Source organism: Battus philenor, unplaced genomic scaffold (genome assembly GCF_028537555.1).
Source record: "Battus philenor isolate CCGP_79_NKW_IND1 unplaced genomic scaffold, ilBatPhil1.0.hap1 SCAF_25, whole genome shotgun sequence".
Taxonomy (NCBI): Eukaryota; Metazoa; Arthropoda; class Insecta; order Lepidoptera; family Papilionidae; genus Battus; species Battus philenor.
In genome coordinates this window covers 5623010-5645412 of record NW_027181688.1, presented here as the reverse complement: position 1 = coordinate 5645412, position 22403 = coordinate 5623010, and the positions used below count along the sequence as shown (strand labels likewise).

Here is a 22403-nt window from a genome sequence, read left to right as displayed (position 1 = left end):
GTACATTGTAAAGCATAGGCCTATCTTAAAGATATCTATGGGAGGATATACAATAATCGCCACGTTTGGCAGACGATCTCGGGTGGGCGACCGCAGTGTGGTATTGTGGTACACAGAGGACGCTGCTGCCCATCCTCTAGAAATTTGTTTGAAAACAATTGCAATCCTATATAATTCATGCACAAAATGTGAATTATATAGGATTGTATCTCTGGAATCGAACCCACGACCTACGATCTCAAGTCTCAGTTCTCTACGGCTGGGCTACCATTGCTACATACCAAGATAATATATGTAACACATATTTTACTATTTTCAATTCACAATAAAGTGGTTTAAATAAATACATTAATAATTGAATTTGCCGCTACTGCTATATATACTCATTCACGGACATCTTGTATAATAATTATAAAATAATATATGAATCAGAAATGAGCACAAATGTTTCTAGACAAAAATCAAAGCCATTATTATTTTTACATCGTCATTTCAGTCAACCGTCCTGCATTCAGGATTTATCGACGACCTTAAAAATCTTTATTGGGTTCAAGTGGCGTTCAATATAAAAATCAAATTGGTCGTATAGATATAAAACCTGGCACAAATACTCTTTGACGTGTTAAAAATTACAAAAAATTACACACATTCACACGCTGTAGAAAAAGGACAGGTGGTAGGATATTTTTGCGATTAAATGGCCTATGTTTAGCAGTCACCATATTCTTTCTCTAAGCATTCAAATAAACAATCACTATGTAAAATGAACACTATTTATATAAAAATAATTGGTATAAATATATAAAAGTTAATTTATTTTTATAATAAAAAGTATTAAACTCAACCATGCAAGCCGGTATCGATAACAGCAGTACTGCAACGATCAACCGCATTGTTCATTTTTACAGGGTACACTTATTTGTAAAAAATCAATTAAATTCCCTCGACTTTTATGGCTGACGTGGATATGTTAATCTTTACGATAGGATGAATTTGATGGAGAGAATTTTAATTAACGTAAACTTATTTACATGTTTGTTAGTCTAGTTGTGTGCACTTGTATTAATAATTATGATGATATGAAATCGTAAATATATCCTTCAACTTTTTTGTTGGAAGCGGACTGTACCCAATATCTTCTAACAATGTTGAGAAAATGTAACAAAGTAACAAAGATGTCTGTCCATCTTATCCGTGAATATCCTACAATGCAATTTCCGATTAAAAATCCCCCCACTCCAGAACCCTAAGGCCCCAACAGTTAACCGTTCTGCACTTTATGTCGCCTTCCCATTACTAATTGAAAATATCAATCTGCTGAGTTCTCATTTCTAATTCGATTTTGTAAAGAAATCCCCAGTATAACACTCTTTATGGCTCGTTAAGAGACTGTGAGGTTGCCAATGAGGCCCAGAGTGAGAGACCAGGTTTTAGTGCCTTAAGTCATCACTTGTAAAACATTGATAGTAAACCTTCGTCTTTGGGTTCTGATGAATATTGGACCAGATGATGTTTCGTAGCTAGTGTTAATGCTGAACGAATGTCCTTTTTTTTAAATGGATTTACCTATTCGATTTTGACAGATTATACATTCAATTTCGTTAAGGCACTGAAGGATATTGAACAGGATGATGCTATATAATAAATATAAATCTTTTTTTACAGTGGATGAGATCCAAGTTGCCTCGTACAAGATGCTCGGATCCCTGTATTCACTCGGCACAGACTCCACTCTCACGCACGATAGAAAATATCTGAAGACGGAAATCGAGAGGAATAAACCGGCTCTGGTATGTTAATTGAATGTCTTAACTTTTGACACTACACAGTGATACGTGTGGCTGCTATTTTTTAAAGTGATTGTTAGAAAATAGGCAGCAGCCCCCATGGAGGTTATAAAGTATACACAAATAATTAGTCAATATTTGGCGAGATGCTATAGTGTGACATGTTAAAGGATTGTCGTTAAAAACGTTTTTGTTTATTGAGTTTGACCAAATAATTAAAATTATCAAATAGTTTCTTGAATTTGGCCCCCAAATGCCATGTTCGGTACAATAAGAATGTTCAATGTCCAATGATGAATGTCATATCAATGACATGAGGTGACCACGAGAGTAGACAAGGTCTGGATGAACCAACTTCATAGCCAAGGTCACAGAAAGTCGCTCGATTAGAACAGCGCAAATCCCCGGGCTTCGTGGCGATTTTTGGTGGAATCCTATGCCTTGCAGTCTTCACATGAGATAATGATAAAGATCAAAGATAAAATTCATTTATTCAACATTGGAACTTTTAACAGAACTCTTATTGATCGTCAACTTATTTTTTTATACTTATATTATTTTTGACTCTGCTTTACAAGGTGTTATAGTTATAGAGAAGAAGTAGGAAGAAACTCCACAACATGTAGATAATGATTGCTAGATGCAAGAATATTCAGAATGAAATACACCAACATAATTATGTAATTTCAGGGTTCATGTCTCGGCGCATTCAGTTCAACGTTCCCCGTTGCATTCTTGGAGCCGCATCTGAACAAGCACAATCAGTTCTCTCTGCTCAATCGCATCGCAGACCACTCTTTGGAAGCCCAAGGTAAATTCTTTAACTACATTTCTTTATTTAAACAACACAATGATTACAGATCTACAACTCCTGAGCATGTCTAAGATAATATTAAATTCAATTTTTACTACCATAGTTATAATTGTGTATGATTAATTTTATAGTACTATTAACCGGTAAGTTAAATTCGTAGACAGATGATTTTGTTGAGGTCGACGGAAGGCGCTGGACGCAGGCCGCTTCCAACCGGTCCTATAAAAAGTTTCTTGAAGAGGCCTTTGTTCAAGAGACATTTTAATTTTAATCGCATTACATGAATGCTACCTTACTACATATATATATATATATATATATATATATATATATATATATATATATATATTAATGTATATATTACTACTATCAAGGTAACTTTAGTTTGGCCAAGCTGATGTATATAAAGTAAATACCCAAGAGAGACAAGACTAATATTCTAGAACTTAATATCTGCTTTGTCCTGATAATACTGACGCAAAGATTGGCAATAGAATAGTCCCCGATCTCTCCCTCCGTAATTTCTGTTAAAGTCGGTTAAAGTAAAAACATTCAAGAAATAAATAAAACTGCGCTCGCCAACCTGAATGCCAAGCATGGCGTTAATTGGCATATATATATCTTATAATGAGAAAAAGACCTGGTCCCCAATCCTCTGCAATTCCACTACAACTGATGGGTGCAGTGACTATTGTAATGACGGAGTCGTGGGTACTTTGGCACAGGTAGACGCAGAATGTTTCTAACTGGTCCTTTTAGAAATTTAAAAGATGGCTCATGTCCTCAACTGAAATGAGTCAACACGTCCTCAACTGAAATGATAACGATGATTACTTATAACTTGGCCGAACCTATATGTAGTTATTAATCGTTAGGTTAAAATATGTACACGATACAATTTGTTTTCCAGACATAATGGCAAAAATGGAGCAATCAATGCCGACTCTAGAGACTATACTCAACGAGGTAGATCAGTTCGTCGAGTCCGATAAGACGTACAACGAAGCGCCACACATTATCGACGTGGTCCTGCCTTTACTGTGTTCCTACTTACCTTTCTGGTGGGCTCAAGGACCTGACAACGTGACTCCAACTGGCGGGCAAGTAGCTTGACTTAATTTCTTTTTGTTTAAAACAAACTATCAACACTTGTTCATTTATTGTTAATTTAAGAAGTCCTAGAGTCTTCAAGTAAGTTCAAATTAATGTTCATTTTTAAAAAGAATCGGAAATGCATATCTTGCTCACCTTTTGTAATAAGGCTCGAAAGAGAAGCATAATAAGTGTTTCATTTTACACAGAAATCACGTTACCATGGTAACAGCGGAACATATGAACCAACTCCTCAAGAACGTGTTGAAGTTGATAAAGAAGAACATAGGCAACGAGAGCGCTCCTTGGATGACACGTATCGCGACTTACACCCAGCAGATAATCATCAACAGCTCAGAGGAGTTGCTGAGAGACTCCTTCCTCCCACTAGCGGAGAGGGTTAGGAAACGAACTGATACCATGTTCCATAAGGAGGAGAGTTTGAGAGGGTTCATTAAGGTAAAATTCACTATTTGCTGATTGTTTATTTGCTGCTTTTTAAAGTATGCTGGTTCGACTTTATTTAAGATAAAAAAATCCTTATGTAATAAAAACGAATCCCTATTTCCCTTGGTCACACCATAACTTGAAAACGATTCTACCGATTTCATACATTTTTTATGTTTTCTAATACTTTGCTGAAAGTTCTTATTTAAAAAATTACAATTTCCATGACGGCTTGCATTTTGCAATGCTAATAAATAAATTGTGAAGGCAGTCGAGGGTTTACGAAAGCAATCGTAAAAATCCATATTTTTCACATGTGTAAGGCGCCAGTTATGTAACTCTTATAGAAAGAGCGAGTTATAGTGCTACTCGAACCGCTGTACCGCGCCTAAATAAACTGCGACGAAATGGGGGATGAAGAAAAAAAACATGAGAGTCGCCGCCGCGAGCTTTCACGGCGGATTGTCGGAACGTAGAATCCCAACGGGCGGTACAGCAGTTTCGGTAGAACTACAGTATCATGTAATTATATTTATTTTTATTACTACCTTAGTCATCAACTGACGACACGTCTCAAGTGGAATCTCAAATACAAGAAGACTGGCAACTGTTAGTCCGTGACATTTATTCATTCTACCCTCTTCTGATCAAGTACGTTGACCTGCAGAGAAATCATTGGCTAAGGAACAACGTTCCAGGTATTCACTACATCTATTTACTCTATCGAAATAAATAAATGTAATCAAGTTTATTATATAGTATAATCAAGTGTAGTGTATATTAATAGTAAAACATGTAGTATTAGTTCACCCTTCACAGAGTTTTAAAAGAACACTGAAACCGTATCTAATAATATGACGTGACGTCATGGCACCGGTGACTGTCTTATAGCTGATGATGATGATTAATAGCATTACAATAAATCTAAATTAGATGTTAGATCTTGACATTAGAACATCTTGGCATTAGAACTAATAAATACGTCTGTTCTCCTCCACGGATCAAGCATTGATGTGGCAACGCGTGGTCGTTTCTATGTAGCATAAATTTTATATTCTTCATCTATCCGAATTTATCTCTTTTCTGTAAGTTACACACATTCTCCCAAATTCTCTTTCACAATATCTCTCTCTTCCACACGCTCCCTCACTCTTTCTTTCACACGCTCTCTCTTTTTCCCTCTCTCTTTCACGCTCTCTCTTTTTCAGACGCTCTCTGTGTTTCACTTATCATCTCTCTACCTCTCTCTTTTACACGATCTCTTTATCCCTTTCTCTTTTATAATCTGCCTCTTGTATTTATAATTTTCAATTGCTCGGAAATTACAATAATACTGCTATATATTGCAATGATTAAATAGAATAGAGACTGTATTTCATAATAATAATAATTTGTATCGCATTGTAAATTGATTTTACAGAGGCCGAGGAACTATACAATCACGTTGCAGAAATATTCAACATCTGGTCGAAGAGTCAGTACTTCCTGAAGGAAGAACAGAACTTCATATCCGCCAACGAGATCGACAACATGGTAAACTGAAATCGAACTTATCTTCTTAAGATAACATTTAATTTCCTATACTGTTTAATTCTCGGATTTATTGTGTTAATTGATTATTGTCTTTCTATAGTACAGTGATCGAAATAGTTCTTTTGTTTGGGCTTCTCATATGGTAATCTATTCTAGAACTCAAAATCATTTGAATATTATTATTGTTAAATAAATTAATACAACCTTCTAAAATTGGCAAGATATGTATGAAATTTGACAACTTCTAATTCTAGAATTTGAAAGTGTAAGCATGTTATTATATATAATTTTTCGAAAAACGCTTGAACTATTCCGATCACTAATCTTGTCTCAAATTCGTACTTTCGAGATATAGCTATGATAAAAATGACTCATATATTTCGATCAAAAGTATATTATACTAGTCGAGTTTCCCCTCTTTCTTTTTGGTAAATTAATCGCCCACGCAATCGAGCGGTAACCTTTTAAAACTACCAAACAATTGATTACTAACGCCATCTATGTGCGTCGTCCGAAGTTACTCCGTTCCTCCATACTTTAAGAAGATTTTTAACAACTTTTTTTTTTTAATTTGGGACCGATTGGACCATTTTATTTTACTACATTTATTTTTTAAGATGATCATATTATCAATGTCCGCTGGCCTAGCCCTCCTTATCATCAATCAAATCGTTGGACATAATCGTAGTATACCTACCAATGGTCATTGTGATTGAAGTATTTAATTAAGAATAATTATTTCTTAACGTGAACGAACTAGAGTAATTTGACTATCTATTTAGACGATTCATTCTTAATGCGAATGAACTAAAATTGTAATATAACTCTTTCGAATTTCTTCATTAAATTAAAATGATTACTATCGCATCTCTTATGTAATATACTAAAGATTGATAATAATTGTCATTACCAGCAATATCTACGAAAGTGTCTGTAGCACAAAATCTATTTGCACTTATTTGTAAATCTTCAAAAAACGTGAACTGACAGCATGATGTAAATTCTGACCCGTATACGAAAGTGTCGTGCGATACGGGTTGTTGTATTTTCAACTTTATTCTTTTACGTCTTAGTGTGCAATTTAATTTGTGAACCACAGGTGCTCATAATGCCTACAGCCACACGACGGGTGACCACCATTGTCGATGGAACACCTCAAGGTGGTGGAAAGGTAATCACTTTCTGTGTTAAGCCCTTTATTACGTGTTCTATTTTCATTCTTAACAGATATTCTTTCATCAAAATTACCTCCATATTCAAGCTGTTATAAATTAAGATTTATTTTTTGCAGAAAATATATCTGTGAGTAAAGAAACATTACAAATTCTTTGTACTTTTTATTATGTATGACTATAATGACGAGTAAAAATGTGTTTATGAGTAACCGTGTTTTTGTGCGGTCGCAAAACAATTATGACCAATGAATGTCAGCCAAACTCTCTGAAGTTCGTTTCTTTCGTACCGGTATATGGGAACGGTTTATAGAATATCGCGACTGTAACCAAGAGACCTAAATTTAAATGATCTAAATTTTCTAATGGTGCTCTAAATCTAACTTTACAACATCTTGCTTATTGTCGTCTTCGCTTGTCACATCAAATATTAGGTTAGGAGTTAGATATAGGTAGGAAAAGGACTGTATTCGGCGTAATTCGACGTTCTTCACATGATCCTTTGGGCCTTGTGTGTGGATATCCGCCGGTATGTTTACCGAATTAGTCTCCACTTCGTGACAATATATATTTAAGTATTATTCCATCACTAAAACACCTTACCTCAATTTTAAAGTAGGTAGAACCTGTCTTATTATAAAGCCCAACTTATTGTCTAAAATGCAAAACTCCCTCTCTTCCCAGTTTAATATGTAAGTGTTCACAAATGGATATCCTATCGGAATAACGAAACTAGTAATGAAATATTAATAATGCGATTTGTGACGGTTTGTGAAAATGGCCTTACAGAAAAAGAAGAAGCATCGTGATAAGAAGCGAGATAAAGACAAGGAAGTGCAAGCATCCTTGATGGTCGCCTGTTTGAAGCGATTGTTGCCCGTTGGACTCAATCTTTTCGCAGGAAGAGAACAGGAGTTGGTGCAGCATTGCAAGGATCGATTCTTAAAGGTGATTTAAATATACATTTCTACTTAGTTAATAAAGTAAAAATATGCGTATATACGCAATCTGCGTGGATCACCTTCGACAACGTTGTCGCTTTCCATCAGGCGATGGAAAGCGAACGACGGTGGTCAAACATGGACAAGTAAGCGTTAAAAAAATATTAAAGAACGTCCACCATTGCTTCTCAAATTTCAGAAATATTTTTGTGTTATTTCTTATTATAATATATCCATTCCGATATTAATGATAGTAAATACAAATTTTTGGGAGATAAACATACTTTTTTAAATAACAGAACGTAGTGGCAACATTACAAAACTCAAAAACGGTAAAGAAAAACTTCGCTAGGAAACTGGCTTGTGAATGTGTGACTATTCACATTTATCATATTTTCATCTACCAATCCGCAATACACTAAATGAATTCATACAGGATTTTAGAAGCTACCTTTCTTCTTTAAGAGAAGCGTTGTATTCTTTCTGTGAGAAAAGGGAAATATTAGTAAGGTTATACATATAGTCTTTTATATTTTACAGAAAATGTCGGAGCAAGATGTAGCAGAGTTCGCGAAAACGCAGCTCACTTTGCCGGACAAGATCGACCCGGCGGATGAGATGTCCTGGCAACACTACCTCTACAGCAAACTGGGATCTAAGAGCAAGACTACGATTACGGTCGAGACCGCGGAGAACAAGGCTAAGATCATCGACGACACCGTGGAGCGGATTGTCGCTATGAGCAAAGTGCTTTTTGGATTGCATATGGTAACTGTCTCTTTCTCCAACTCTTCAGGTCTATATCTAATTGTTATAAAAAAATAACCAAATTTATTTCAAATTTCAGTAATTAGAATCTAGATATAAATGCAACAGACCAATTTCTTGCGATTTGTTTAGCCCAGTATTGTTTACTTGCGTTTTGTTTTCTTCTTTATTATTATCGACTATTTATAACTTTTATTTTCAAGCAATTTATAGTGAAAGATATTTAATGCGATATTTATTCAAATTATTTTGCTATTTTTAAATTGCACATTCTAACTTATTTTAGATCATTTTAGTTTTTATTTTATTTTTATTAATTTTTTTTTTAATAACCTCCTACCAGATCGACCATCCTCAACAAATGAGTAAAAACGTTTACCGTTCAGTTGTGTCCATACAACGGAAGCGTGCTGTTATCGCTTGCTTCAGACAGACGTCCCTACACTCCTTGCCGAGGTGCAGACGATTTCATGTTTTTTGTCCTATTCCATAAGTGTCATAATCGAGTTTTTGTTTTTGTGCTGCAATGATCCGTCTTATTGTGAGTTTTACGTAGATATAGACATATATATATAACATATAAATTAAAAAAATAATACGTACGTACAGTACGTACAATTAATAAAACTTGTGTGTGTTTGAGTATATGTGTCGATGTATATACGAACGCCATCTATTTTATACAATAATTCACTAATAAAAACTATAAATAAACACTATTTTTAAACACAGTACGTGTGTCACATACCATATAGTGTTTAGAAGTTTGACAGATATTTATACTATATAATTAATCGTAAATGGTGCCATTTGTATACAGTAATGTCATCTAGTTTATATTAAAATTATTTTGTAATACTAATAAATAACTCAGTAATAAGCAAACATGAATAAATACTAAGTGTTGGTAAAATATTAATACAAACTGTACATAAGTGTAAGATCTATATTGTGTTTCTGATTTTTTACAATAATTTATAAAATGTAATTTAACTCGTAATTGATGGCATTCGTATATAACAATAGTGTTAACTTGTTTCATACTGAAATTATTTAGTTACACTAATAAATAACTTTGTTATAAATAACTAAACAATAAATAATTGTTATTTACGTAGTTGTGGAATAACAAGCATGTGTTTTGCACGCCGCTGTGGACTAACTAGGCGACTAAGCCGAAACAACGTTCTGATAATTGGAAACGGGTGCTGTGTGCGGCACGGAAGCGTGCGGCCATCGCCTGCCTGCGATCCACACACCTCTACAAGCTTAGTCGGTTTGTATGGGCTAACAAAAATCTAATTCAAAATTTAATAATTCTTCAATGTGTAATCCACACATCTCTTATTGACATAAACATGATCTACCATCTTTTCAGTTGGTAAAACCTGAGAAGAAATGACGAAAGAAACTAAGCATCTTATCTAATCTCTTTTTTTAAATGATGTGAAATTAAAAATTTAAATACACTTTAAAATAGCTCGGAGGTAAACCCATTATTCCCAAAAAGCGTGTTATGTTCTAAGAAGTCAGTTTAGTAACCCTTAGCAAAAAGACAGGTTCTTAATTTTTTTAACCTTGTTATAAAAGCTTTCTGGGCGTTATTCTATTGTTAAAAATGTTGACATGGCTGTTTTGATCCAAATGGTTATCGTGTGCAACCACAAGCCGGTAGATGAGCGTAGGTAGGCATCTCACTACGACAACATAGTAGATATAATTCAGTCAATACAGATTTTTTTAATCCATTAACTCGTAGTTTTCGGATCCTCGAATCCTGAGTTCAAAAAGGCTACAAAAGCCGGAAAGGATAACAACGTCCGGCACTAATCAAAATAGCCAGGAGCCAGTCTATATGGATCGTAGTATATAGGTTAAATTTAATAAGTAGGTAAGCTTTTGCAAATAGTAATAATAATAGTAGGAAATTTTGTAAATAAGTAGGAATTATTTTAAAATAAGAACACAGAAAGAAAGTGTTACTGAAACAAGCAACAGGTTTTTATTTCGCGCTAACTTCTGACTAAGCTGTCATAGAAAGACTTCCTCATTATGATAATAATGACAATATTTTAATTTGTTTAAATATATTTATTTAAATTATATTCGTATACGTCGCAGACATCGAGCTTGCAATATCTTCGCGAGGACGTACTACGAGCTCTGGCTGGAGGAAGAAAACATCGGCCAAGAAGTCATGATCGAAGATTTAACAGTAAGTTCTATAACTTTTACTTACGTTTAGTGTGATGGACTGAGTATTCTCTGGAGACGTAACTTCTCAGGTCTATCGCGTTGTAAGGAGAGAGGTCAAGTACGGTTTTCAGGGTTGACCACTCGTGTACAAATTTTAAGAAGATCATAGGTAGTTCACTTTCACCGGCCATTCTCCCTTCTTAACCAAATATTAAATGAATATCAATTCTGCTAGTGTTTATATCAGTGTATAGAATAAATTTTTAAGTTCTATTTACCTCTAGAATACATATAGCGCTGTCTACAAAAATAATCATAAAAAATATCAATATATTACTATGTTCAAAATTGTAATAAAATAAATTCTTTAATTAACTAATTGGTAATGAATCAAAACACAGCGAAGTATCGCAACCAATAATGAGAGACGAACTTATTTAAATTCGTCGAAATACGTTGAATGAAATAGTCTCCAGGTCCTATTAGAAATATATATATATATATATATATATATATATATATATATAACAATGTTGTCGTTAGATATATTTGTTTATATTTACTGTCGTAGTTCCAGCCCATGAATATATCATAATCGCCACGCCTGGCAGGCTGCTTAGCGATCGCAGTATGGTATAATGGCAAAGACGCTGCTGCCCATTCTGTTCTCTCTCTCTCTCTTCACTTGTTCGTGGGCAGTGGCAATCCTATGTTTGCAAAAAGTTTAAATTAAATCAAATTGTATCCCGATAATCGAACCTGCGACCTACTGGTCGTTATGTGTTGTATAATCCTTTAACTGTCCCATATCTAATGTAATTTTGTTATTAATAAATCATAATCAAAGTGTCTATTATTTGTAGCAATCCTTCGAAGACGCCGAGCTTAAAAAGAGCGACGTCGTGGAAGAGGAAGGTAAACCTGATCCTCTCACCCAGCTCGTCACCACTTTCTGCAGGGGTGCAATGACGGAGCGCTCGGGGGCTTTGCAGGTACTCTATTCACTTATACCTGATAAACCAATATATATCTTGGGATCCTTGTCGAATATGGGTCTTAAAAAATAAAAGTGAAAACGTTAAAGGTAGACTCTAGAAACTTGGAACATTTTAGAAAATGTAATAATATTCTTGTAGTATGTAAAACAAAGTTCAAATGTCTGGTAATTTTATAGGAGGATCCGCTATACATGTCGTATGCGCATATAATCGCAAAATCATGCGGAGAAGAAGAGGAAGAAGGAGGCGGGGATGAAGAAGAAGGCGGTGGAGAGGCTGAGGGCGAAGAAGAAGGAGGGGCCAGTATACATGTAAATAAGAGTATTTTTTATTTATTTAAAACATTGTGTACCTACGGAATGCGAAACAGCCAAAGTACAGTATTAACTATTTTTCTTTTATTATTATTTCAAATGTAGTTCTCCAAACAACTCCTTACTTTTTATTACCTTTATTGTTTCTGAAGATGTTAATGCTATTGCCCCTAAGGCTTTTACAGCTTCATCGGTACTGAGTTCACGGAGCGGAAGGGTCCGTGATTTATTACCTAAGAATACTTTTATAAATCTTTAAAATTAATGATACTATCTTTTAACACTTGAAACGAATGCAATGCGTTGAGATAAAAAAATTATGTTTTATAAATCATCATCTATATATTTTTAACATTTTAAAAAAATGCTCAGGACAAATTTATATTATGTAAAAGCGATAATTTGTAAATATGCTAGGTTTTTTATTAACACCCTCTAAATCCCCCTTGTAAGTGAAATTTTTTTTGTCAAAATCTTAGCTAATCATTACTTTGCAAAAGTAACATTCCTACCAAATTTCAAGTTTCTAAGTCTTACGATCACAGTGATATTGTAATGAGTGGAAGTACATTTGAATTGATATTTCTGGCAGTCACGTCATAATCGGATCACAACCAAAGCCTGGTTCTGAAGTAGAGACCACAGACCAGCACGATCAACCTACGAAAGAGTCTGGATGCAGATCGCTTCTTATTGATCCTATTGGAAAGCTATCAAGTAGGCTTATGCCCAGTTGTGGACGTCTTACGTCTAAAATGATGACGATAAATACTACACATTTAGCAGTTCGCTTTGAGGTTCCAATTACTTATTAATACAACAAAGTCTCACGAGTCAGTAATTAGTAAACTCCTGCAAAATGTTTACAACACAATCTCATATTACAAGTTGTTTCTTTGTAATAATAAAATTAATAGATAAAAAGTGTTAAACTACTAACATATTAATTACTTACACGCAGAAAACAATGGAAATGTTTATGGTATGTATAATAATATTTTCAAGTCTCTTAAATTTTATGGTAATATTTATATAATTTAAATTATCTGTTGTATGTTTCAATTTGTCATATTATGAAAGTAAAAAAAAGGATATTATTGAAATTATTGTATTAAAGATTTTTTTTATATTTTAAGCAATTTAATAATGTATTTATTGGCAAATCATCAGCTAGCATATGTCTTAATGATTTAATAATAATATAAGTTGTTAAATGAGTTTCAATATGTTATTGTATGAACATGATGTCGTCACCAACTTTAGCTACTTCGTAAAGAGAGAAAGGTTTAGAACCATCGCTAAAAATTTTTACTACCGAATGTCTCAAAGTTAGGTCATTCCCGACAAAATTATCTAAGTTGGTGAAAACAACGAGCTTATCTAAGTAACTTTATCGTTAATTAAAACGTTATTAACTTAGGCTAATTATACAATCAAATAGTCATATTAGCCCATAGTCGTAAATGAATGCAATGCAAGGCATAAACCTCCCTAAAGTTATCTATGGGGGGGACATATTATAATCCCTACTATTGGCAGGCTTACTGGCGCAGTGTAGTATTATAGTACGCAGATCACGTTACTCACCTCCCATCCTACACATCACCCCCTACCTATCCTCTGGAAACTCGTGAGCAGCGGAAATCCTATAGGAATTAGTACAGTGTGAATAACATCAAACCTGCGATCGCAAGTCCTCAGTCTTCTACCACTGGGCTACCACTCCTTAATCAAATAATACACTTTTTTAATGAATCGTTAATGCTTATAAAACTTAAAAAAACACAGTGCAGTGGAAATCAGGCTTAAATTTAAAAAAAACTGCTCCAATTCCGTAGGAGCAAGAGATGGAGAAACAAAAGCTGCTCTTCCACCAAGCACGACTCGCGGACAGGGGTGTAGCTGAGATGGTTCTACTGCATATATCAGCATCGAAAGGCGTACCCAGTGAAATGGTCATGAAGACTTTGCAGCTTGGCATATCGATACTGCGTGGTGGCAACATTGATATACAAATGGTAAAGTCTTTATAAAACCGGTGAATTTTCAATAAATCTATCTACCTAGCTGACTTACACATGTTTTTGTGATACAAAATATTGCTATAGCAATGACAATATTCATCTGGTGTTGGATAGAGACTTTCTAGCCTCTATAACCTTATTAAATACAAAGTTTTATTACGAATTTTATTTTTTTCCAGGGCATGTTAAACCATTTGAAGGATAAGAAAGACGTGGGATTCTTCACTTCGATAGCCGGTCTCATGAACTCATGTTCTGTACTGGATCTGGACGCATTTGAACGGAACACTAAGGCGGAAGGTATTACACACATTTAAATGTACACACTTGAATTTATTAATTACTTTATTTGAAAAACAATCACTTTTTATTGTTTTTGGTTGCTAAATCTATAGTGTATCATAAATAGGTATACTAAATAAATTCTCGGTCCAGAAGAATCAATTTTAAATTAATAAAGCTAGTTTTAGATTAATAGGTCATTGTAACGAATAAACATGATACACACGTAAGTTTTCAAATAAAAAACAAACCCGCATTTATCCAGATTATACTGTACAATTAAATATGATTAAAAAAAAAGAATCGTCTAACAACACTTATTTTACTTTGAACTTTATAGATCAGGGGCTTTTAAAATTCAGCAGTCCTTGGTCCACCCATATATATAACTCTTTTTAGTGTTATCTTTTTTTGTGAGTTAATAAAATATTTTATGTTAAAAATGATTCAAAACATAGAAAGTATAAAAATTTGTGTATAAATGTTTACATTTCTAAAAGTAATAACCCAAGCGGTGATTTAAATGCTATGACTTCAGCACCGCTAACGTCACGATTGTCATTTTTTAAATATTTGCACTATTTAATGTTGTAAAGGAAACTTAAAGGGTGTTTAGATTTTTACCTAGTATTTTTCACGAGCTAATTAACAGTATGATAGCTCCAACACAAACAAACACAAATTGTTAAACATCCACAAAGCGGTCGTTTCCGATGCTGTTCAAGGTTTTTAAGAATCTCTACTCAGCGAATGTATGTCAGGTGCCTGTTTTTTGACTCCCGTATTTTTCCAGGTCTGGGAGTGGGCTTGGAGGGAGCAGCTGGAGAGAAAAACATGCACGACGCAGAGTTCACCTGTGCATTGTTCCGCTTTATCCAGCTCACCTGTGAAGGACACAACTTGGGTCTGTACTCATGTAGCCTAGTTTAGCCTCTCTTACTCTCTCTACTCCTTTTGCCTCTGCTTTTGAACCATCAAAATTTTGTTGGTTTTTGTGCCTTGCTGGTTATTATTAAATGAAACATGGAAAATTAATCCTTGCTAATTTACAAATTGCTTGTAATAAATTTATGTTGACAGTTTTGGTTCCATTGTGGCTCATAACTATTAATAACTAAACATAATTTTTTTAACAGAATCAAGCGGGAAAAGAGTATAATATTACACACATTGACCACACGAACCATAAATTAAATTTTTGTATACGTCAAGTTGATTATCTGTTTTAATTACGTAGCTATATTATTAACAATTCGTATAATTTAACTTAAAAATTATTAAAATACCTACCACATGCAGCTTAAAAATAAAATTTTTTGGAGGTCTTGTAGCATCTCGCGCGTCGTTTGACGGGACCATAAAGAATATCCTTATACGGTATGTTTAACCTTGTCTTTACCTTATGATGACTGCATCGGGTAGTAGGGTTTTAAAAGCGTAGTAGTCTTATTATTGTTTTATTTATTTAGGTACACCAACAGTACACACAAGTTAAATGTACATTAAAAGTTACCGTATAAACAATGGTTTTGTGTTTCTTTGTAGGTGACACAACATTAAAATTTTACGATATATAACATTGTAGAAACATCAGACCGCACAAAATTAAAAAATATGATAGCACGTAAGAGGGAACATCTGGCTTATGACTTTAGACACCAAATAGAGTTAGAGTATATAAATACTTATTTATGTCTACAGCAAATAGGGTCGGCAAAATTTAATGTTATACATATGTATTTTTATTAAGTATATATGTATTTTATTTACTATTTTGCTACCAACAAGCATTTTGGTCAGGATATAGTGAATAGACGAATAGCACTAAATCGTTGCCCAGTAGTAATTTAAAAAAAATTGACCACAGTAAGCCATATAGTTTGTTCGTATTTAGATACTTCCGATGTAAAGGTATATTTTTTATTTCAGAATGGCAAAATTACCTTCGTACGCAAGCGGGTAACACTACCACCGTTAATGTGGTCATTTGCACCGTCGATTACCTGCTGCGGTTGCAGGAATCCATCATGGACTTCTACTGGCATTATTCTAGCAAGGTCGGTTTTATTTACTCTAGTAACATTGATAAAATTTTAAAATTGTTTTATAGCAATCATACCCTGGACATACCTGCTGTTTGTATTGGAAATAATTTCTTAATTATTTTATATTAATTATTATTTAATATTAATTCGCCCACTTATTATAACTCAATCAGTAGTCGTTTTTAATACTTTGCCGAAGGAATTTTGTAAAGTCTGATGTCTAGGAATATTCCTACGAAATTTCATACCTGAATCAATAATTACGTGGAAGTAGGCCGTACAAGTTTATCCTCCTACCTTCCTGACGTTGCCTATTTGTACCTCGGAGAATCGCTGGATATTCCTTGAAGTGTATTCAGAAAGATTCACATATTATTGTGTTCATAATATTATTTTAATTTTGATTGATTTTTTTATGTTGAAATAATTGGTAAATTATCATTTAAATTATGTATTGTATTGTTATTATTATAAATTGTAATAGCATTTCATATGTTTATTTAGATTCATATAGTTAATATTTTACCGTAATCAGATTTATATTGTAAGTATTTTTATGAATAAATTATTGTTACATATTCACTTATAATTGTAATCAGTTCTTGGTTTTATACCATATTCTTAATTATAAGTCTATTACTATCTCTGCTATAAATATATAAAAATTGGTTGTGATGCTCTTGTAACAGGAACTGATTGATCCAGCCGGCAAGGCGAACTTCTTCAAAGCAATAGGAGTAGCATCTCAAGTCTTCAATACCCTCACAGAGGTCATACAGGGACCCTGTACTCAGAATCAACAGGCGTTGGCACATTCCAGGTGAAACATAAATTACCTTGAAATTAAGTTTTAAAGTTGTATATCAATTGCAAATAATATGACCCATGATTAAATGTACGTGAAAAAATAATTAAAGAATTTTACTTTCTTATGGTGAAGTTAGACATTGCACAGCTTGTATGAAAAGTAATAATAAATGCATAACGCTTTGCTTAACAGATTGTGGGACGCGGTGGGCGGTTTCCTCTTCCTGTTCTCTCACATGCAAGATAAGCTGTCCAAGCATTCCTCGCAAGTGGACCTGCTGAAGGAGCTACTCAATCTTCAGAAGGACATGATAACAATGATGCTATCTATGCTTGAAGGAAACGTTGTCAATGGTGTGTAATTTCTACTGCATTTATCTAACTCGTACTAGTTTTGAAGATCGTAAGATATTTCTAATCCATAAAAAAATTAACAAAAATAACACTAAGATACTTATATGTCTAATATTTTAGGTACATTTCTAATTATATTTAAAAAATATAAAAAACCACTAGTAGAACAATTTTGACTCTGGTTGGGGTCCGTTTATATGAAGCTCCGTAAGTCTAGCAAGCTGATCTATATTGGACAATATACTTTTAAGAGTTTCTATTCTTGATAATTTATTATATAAACTACCTGCTATTTTCTTGTAACTAGATTTATGCTAAGCTGTCTCGTCGCTCTTACAGCTCAAACTTACTGAACCTACAAATGACAACGAGCAAACAGCTTTAGTCAGTGATATTAAATTCAACAATGACTAAAAATTTTCAGGTACAATTGGTAAACAGATGGTGGACACTTTAGTGGAGTCAGCATCAAACGTAGAACTTATCCTGAAGTATTTCGACATGTTCCTAAAGCTTAAGGACCTGACATCCAGCGCGAGTTTCCAAGAGATCGACGCAAATAACGACGGCTGGGTTCTGCCTAAAGATTTTAAGGAAAAGATGGAACAACAGAAGAGTTACACGCCGTATGTAATTTGATATGTTGAAATTCTACAATACAGAGTAACTGCGAAAATTTAAAAAAAAATCTTCTGTGAATTTGAAATAGCATCGCTTTGTACACATGATAACGAATAAATAAGTGCAATCGTCACAAAGTATATCTCTAGTGGAATGTAATACATCAGGGCATCACCAATAATGAATGAAAGCTATGAAGAATGCTAAACTGAAATTTTCTTTTATTATTGTCTCGATCTATTACTGTCTAAATGGCATTATAAATATTTCTTTCAGCTCCATAAGAGTAGGAGATTGTACGTATAAGAGATAGACACTATGTAATAACTCATAATGATATCTTTGAAACCATATACCTTAGAGACTTGACATTTGATTGGAATATTTTTTTGTCGAGTAGAGTTCAGTTAAAACAGATACAAATACTACGAAATATTGTCCGCGAGGAGGTCGTTGTCATACTATAATTCTCGTTGGTAGAAACTTGCTCAGAATATTTTAGCATGTTAAAAATCACCAACTATCGATTTTATAAATTACACCCACTAAAGACGATGCTTTCCGCACTACGCGGGCGACAAACGGCTTGTTTGTTTATAACACAAAAATAAATAAAAAACTTAGTCAGTTTTGACCCTCGCTTGTGAAAATTGCTTATCGATTTCGCAAAATACATCACATTGTATGTTGCACTCTATTTTATTCACTTACTTTTTATGTACGTACTTTTAACTCTAGCGAAGAGATAGAGTTTTTACTGGCGTGCTGCGAGACGAATCACGACGGTAAGCTGGACTACGTGGGCTTCTGCGATCGCTTCCACGAGCCGGCCAAGGAAATTGGCTTCAATCTTGCTGTACTGCTCACCAATCTCTCGGAACATATGCCTAATGAACCAAGGTAAGTTTAAACAAAAACAATTAATTTTTATACCTGTACTACCTTTTCTAGTGCTGACTAAATTCGAAGGCCACGCTGAGCTTCGTTGCGAAATTGATTTAGAAATGAGATTCATAAAAGAACTAAGGTTACCGGCGTAACTCATAGAATTGCTCGTCACATCACATTGCTCGTGTATCCGACGGCCATCGCGGCCAAAAGATCTTCGAGTGGTAACTACGAGGCGATAGATGCAGTATAGGTAGACCCCCTGCTAGGCAGATCGATGACATAGTCACGGTCGCAAAGGTCGCTGCATGCGGGCAGCGATAGACCAGTCATCGTGGTGTTCTTTGCAAGAGGCCTCTGCTTTGCAGTGAGCGTCTATCAGCTGACATAATGGTGATGACGATTATGAAATATGTACAATTGGTGCTGTAATTCTTTCAATGTAACCTCGTTATTAATCACAGAGTTAATATTGTAATTTTTTTATTTGACTCTTTGCTTAGGGCTAGCCTTTATACTTTTTATTTATGTTTAATCGGCGTTAAAATAATTAGATAAAAGTGATGTAACTATAGTGCTACCGCTGTTCTGCGTCTTAGGTGTGCGAGACGGGGGTATCTGCCGTTCTATTTAAACAGTCCGCCGTCAACTCTCTTCTCATTTATTCTCTTTCTCCTCGGTCCCCATCTTGATGCACTTTCCTAAGGTTCCGTTCAGCGGTTTCGGTAGCACTATAGCCGTAACTACTAGCCAATTGTCAAACGAAAACTGTTTTTTTGTCGTGGTCATTGTAAACCTGTAACGTGATATTCGCTTCAAATAAGGCACATATGATGTTGGGATTGGATTAACTAGAAAGCTTCTTTACTATCGCTTTTTAAAGCTTCACATAACAACTTGCGTATTGTGAACAGATTGGCGCGGTTCTTGGAAACTGCTGGCTCCGTTCTGAACTACTTCGAACCATTCCTCGGCCGCATCGAAATCATGGGCGGCTCCAAGCGCATCGAGCGCGTCTACTTCGAGATCAAGGAGTCCAACATCGAGCAATGGGAGAAGCCGCAAATCAAAGTAACGAAGAATTTATGTGTTTAAAATTTAAATGTGGTCTAAAGACATTAAATAACGAACAAAAATGTAAATTTTTTCCATTGTAATTCTTTGTAGCAAGACTCAGTATACACGGTAATTGCTATAAGTGTAAGAGTTTTCAAAGGGTGTATGTACAGCTCTTTTGCAGTCAATAAATGTATGGCACACCTTATCCAAAAATCAATGTTTTCAAAAATAATATATAACGTAATGATAATATGGTCAAAATGGAGTATTCTAAATTTGAATTACTGCATATTAAACTAAATAACTGTTTACCATTCGTTTTTTCAGACTTTGAAATACTAGATTTTATTATGGGGTTGTATATATGTTATATTGGAAGCTGAAACATAAATATATGTACTAGCTTTTAGCTTACAAATGGAGTATACCATTCAGCCAGTTCGATTTTACTCTACAATAATATCCACAAAGTTAAAAGAATATATTTTTAAAATATTTAATGCTTTTAGTTTGTAATGTCATTTAAACTGGTCTATTTTATTTTTCTTCAGGAATCGAAACGCGCGTTCTTCTACAGCATTGTGACTGAGGGCGGCGACAAAGAGAAACTAGAAGCGTTCGTCAACTTCTGCGAAGACGCTATATTTGAGATGACGCACGCTTCTGGCCTGATGGCCGCTTCTGAAGAGAGTGCCGGAGGCCCCAAAAACCGAGAAGCCAGCTATATGTACATGGGCGATGATGATGATGAGAGGTAATATCATAATTTTTTCCCTTAACTATAACGAGGACTTATTCACATCTGTTTTATATGAATTTTTCTATGTAATCATCTTTTCGGCTTGGTTACCCACGTCTACTAGACGGACCTATGACATAGTTGAAGTCGCAGGAAGTCACTGAATGTGGGCGGCGCAAGATCGGTTATCTTGGCGATCTTTGAGGAAGGCCTATGCATTGCAATGGGCGTCATTATCGGCTGGCATGATGATGATGTGGCTAAGCGAGGGAACGCTTGCAAATCAGAAAATGTAGTAGTGTATACATCGCTTATATTATAATATATAAGCGATCTTTTATAAAAGAGGGCGTTAGTGTAGCAGATATACCTTTCAGTGAGCTTTACTAGACGCACTGTTATATTATTATTCTGTTAATAAAGCTGTGCACCATGTGTGAGGTGTCAATAGCTAATTCTATACGAGCATGGAGACTATATAACGATCTCTCTCTTGAATTTAACTTAGATTGATTTCTTTTGGGCACTAAAACAAAATATTTTACTTCAGGCCTCATTGACAAGCATAATTTCTCAACGAGCTATAGAAAGAGCTATGCTCGACATTTCTCTACGAGATCGAATTGACTACGAGAAGATCCATAGACAAATGAAAATAACGGACAACTAGCCTAGGGGATTGTAGAGTTAAAGTGGTACTGTGTAGGTCACATAATGCGCAGAATAGATTGCCGCTGGGGCTTTAAGGTTCTGGAATGAAGACCACGGACCGGTAAGCACAAGGCAGAACGACTACCTCTGTTAAGATAGTCGGAAGACACAGAAAGCTGGCCATTTCTAACCAGCCTTATTAGAAGTCATGATCGTGATGATATTTATTTAGTAAAAAATAAATGAGCCTCGATTTAAGAATGGCACTACCTCCATCATAATAAAGTTTGCCAATTTTTTTTTACAGGGCCGGTAAAGATCCTTTCCGCCGCGGCTTCCAATCCGTCAAAGATGGCATCTCCACAGCATTCTCTTCCTTATCACCTTCGAACATAAAGGCGAAAATCGCTGACCTCCAACAAATGCCTCCAGCGGAACTAGCAGTCGGATTCTTTAAGATGTTCTTCTATCTATTTTATTATTTAGGTTATGGAGTTCTCGTAGTTGTCAGGTGAGTTTCGATCTTATTGCTTTGTTATAATGTTTAATATCGACTGTAATTAATGACGGGTGTTTTATTGATTTCACGCAACATAACATTGGTGCACAGTCATTGGTAAATGCTTCATGTTAAATTTTTATATGTTTTATATTGTAAATAAATAAATGAAATTCTTTATGGAAATATCAACTTTATCTATTTTTTCCGTAAAGTTCAATTTCAATTGCTGACGCTTCTTTCTTTTTAGTGTAATTTAGTTTTATTCTACGTTGTTTGTAATTGTCTTATAACTACTTTCCCATTATATGGACAAGTAAAATTACTCTACTCTGTTTGAGGGATTCGCCCGTTACCGTTGTATTAAGTCCT

The 22403-nt window shown here is 34.6% G+C and overlaps 1 protein-coding gene across 1 annotated transcript in view; it reads left to right on the top strand.

Moving 5' to 3' along the window:
• The window catches only part of RyR (Ryanodine receptor), a 166418-nt gene that overhangs the window by 128954 nt on the left and 15061 nt on the right, over positions 1-22403 (top strand). The window contains exons 73-96 of the mRNA XM_068768362.1: positions 1666-1790; positions 2478-2598; positions 3512-3701; positions 3903-4152; positions 4694-4838; positions 5561-5673; positions 6773-6844; positions 7635-7793; positions 8327-8554; positions 8898-9010; positions 10676-10769; positions 11614-11742; positions 11925-12059; positions 13901-14080; positions 14266-14386; positions 15162-15272; positions 16298-16425; positions 17103-17233; positions 17414-17574; positions 17999-18200; positions 18934-19095; positions 19998-20154; positions 20694-20896; positions 21840-22043. Coding sequence (XP_068624463.1) covers positions 1666-1790; positions 2478-2598; positions 3512-3701; positions 3903-4152; positions 4694-4838; positions 5561-5673; positions 6773-6844; positions 7635-7793; positions 8327-8554; positions 8898-9010; positions 10676-10769; positions 11614-11742; positions 11925-12059; positions 13901-14080; positions 14266-14386; positions 15162-15272; positions 16298-16425; positions 17103-17233; positions 17414-17574; positions 17999-18200; positions 18934-19095; positions 19998-20154; positions 20694-20896; positions 21840-22043 — 3634 coding nt within the window. The remainder of the gene's footprint in view (positions 1-1665; positions 1791-2477; positions 2599-3511; positions 3702-3902; positions 4153-4693; positions 4839-5560; positions 5674-6772; positions 6845-7634; positions 7794-8326; positions 8555-8897; positions 9011-10675; positions 10770-11613; positions 11743-11924; positions 12060-13900; positions 14081-14265; positions 14387-15161; positions 15273-16297; positions 16426-17102; positions 17234-17413; positions 17575-17998; positions 18201-18933; positions 19096-19997; positions 20155-20693; positions 20897-21839; positions 22044-22403) is intronic.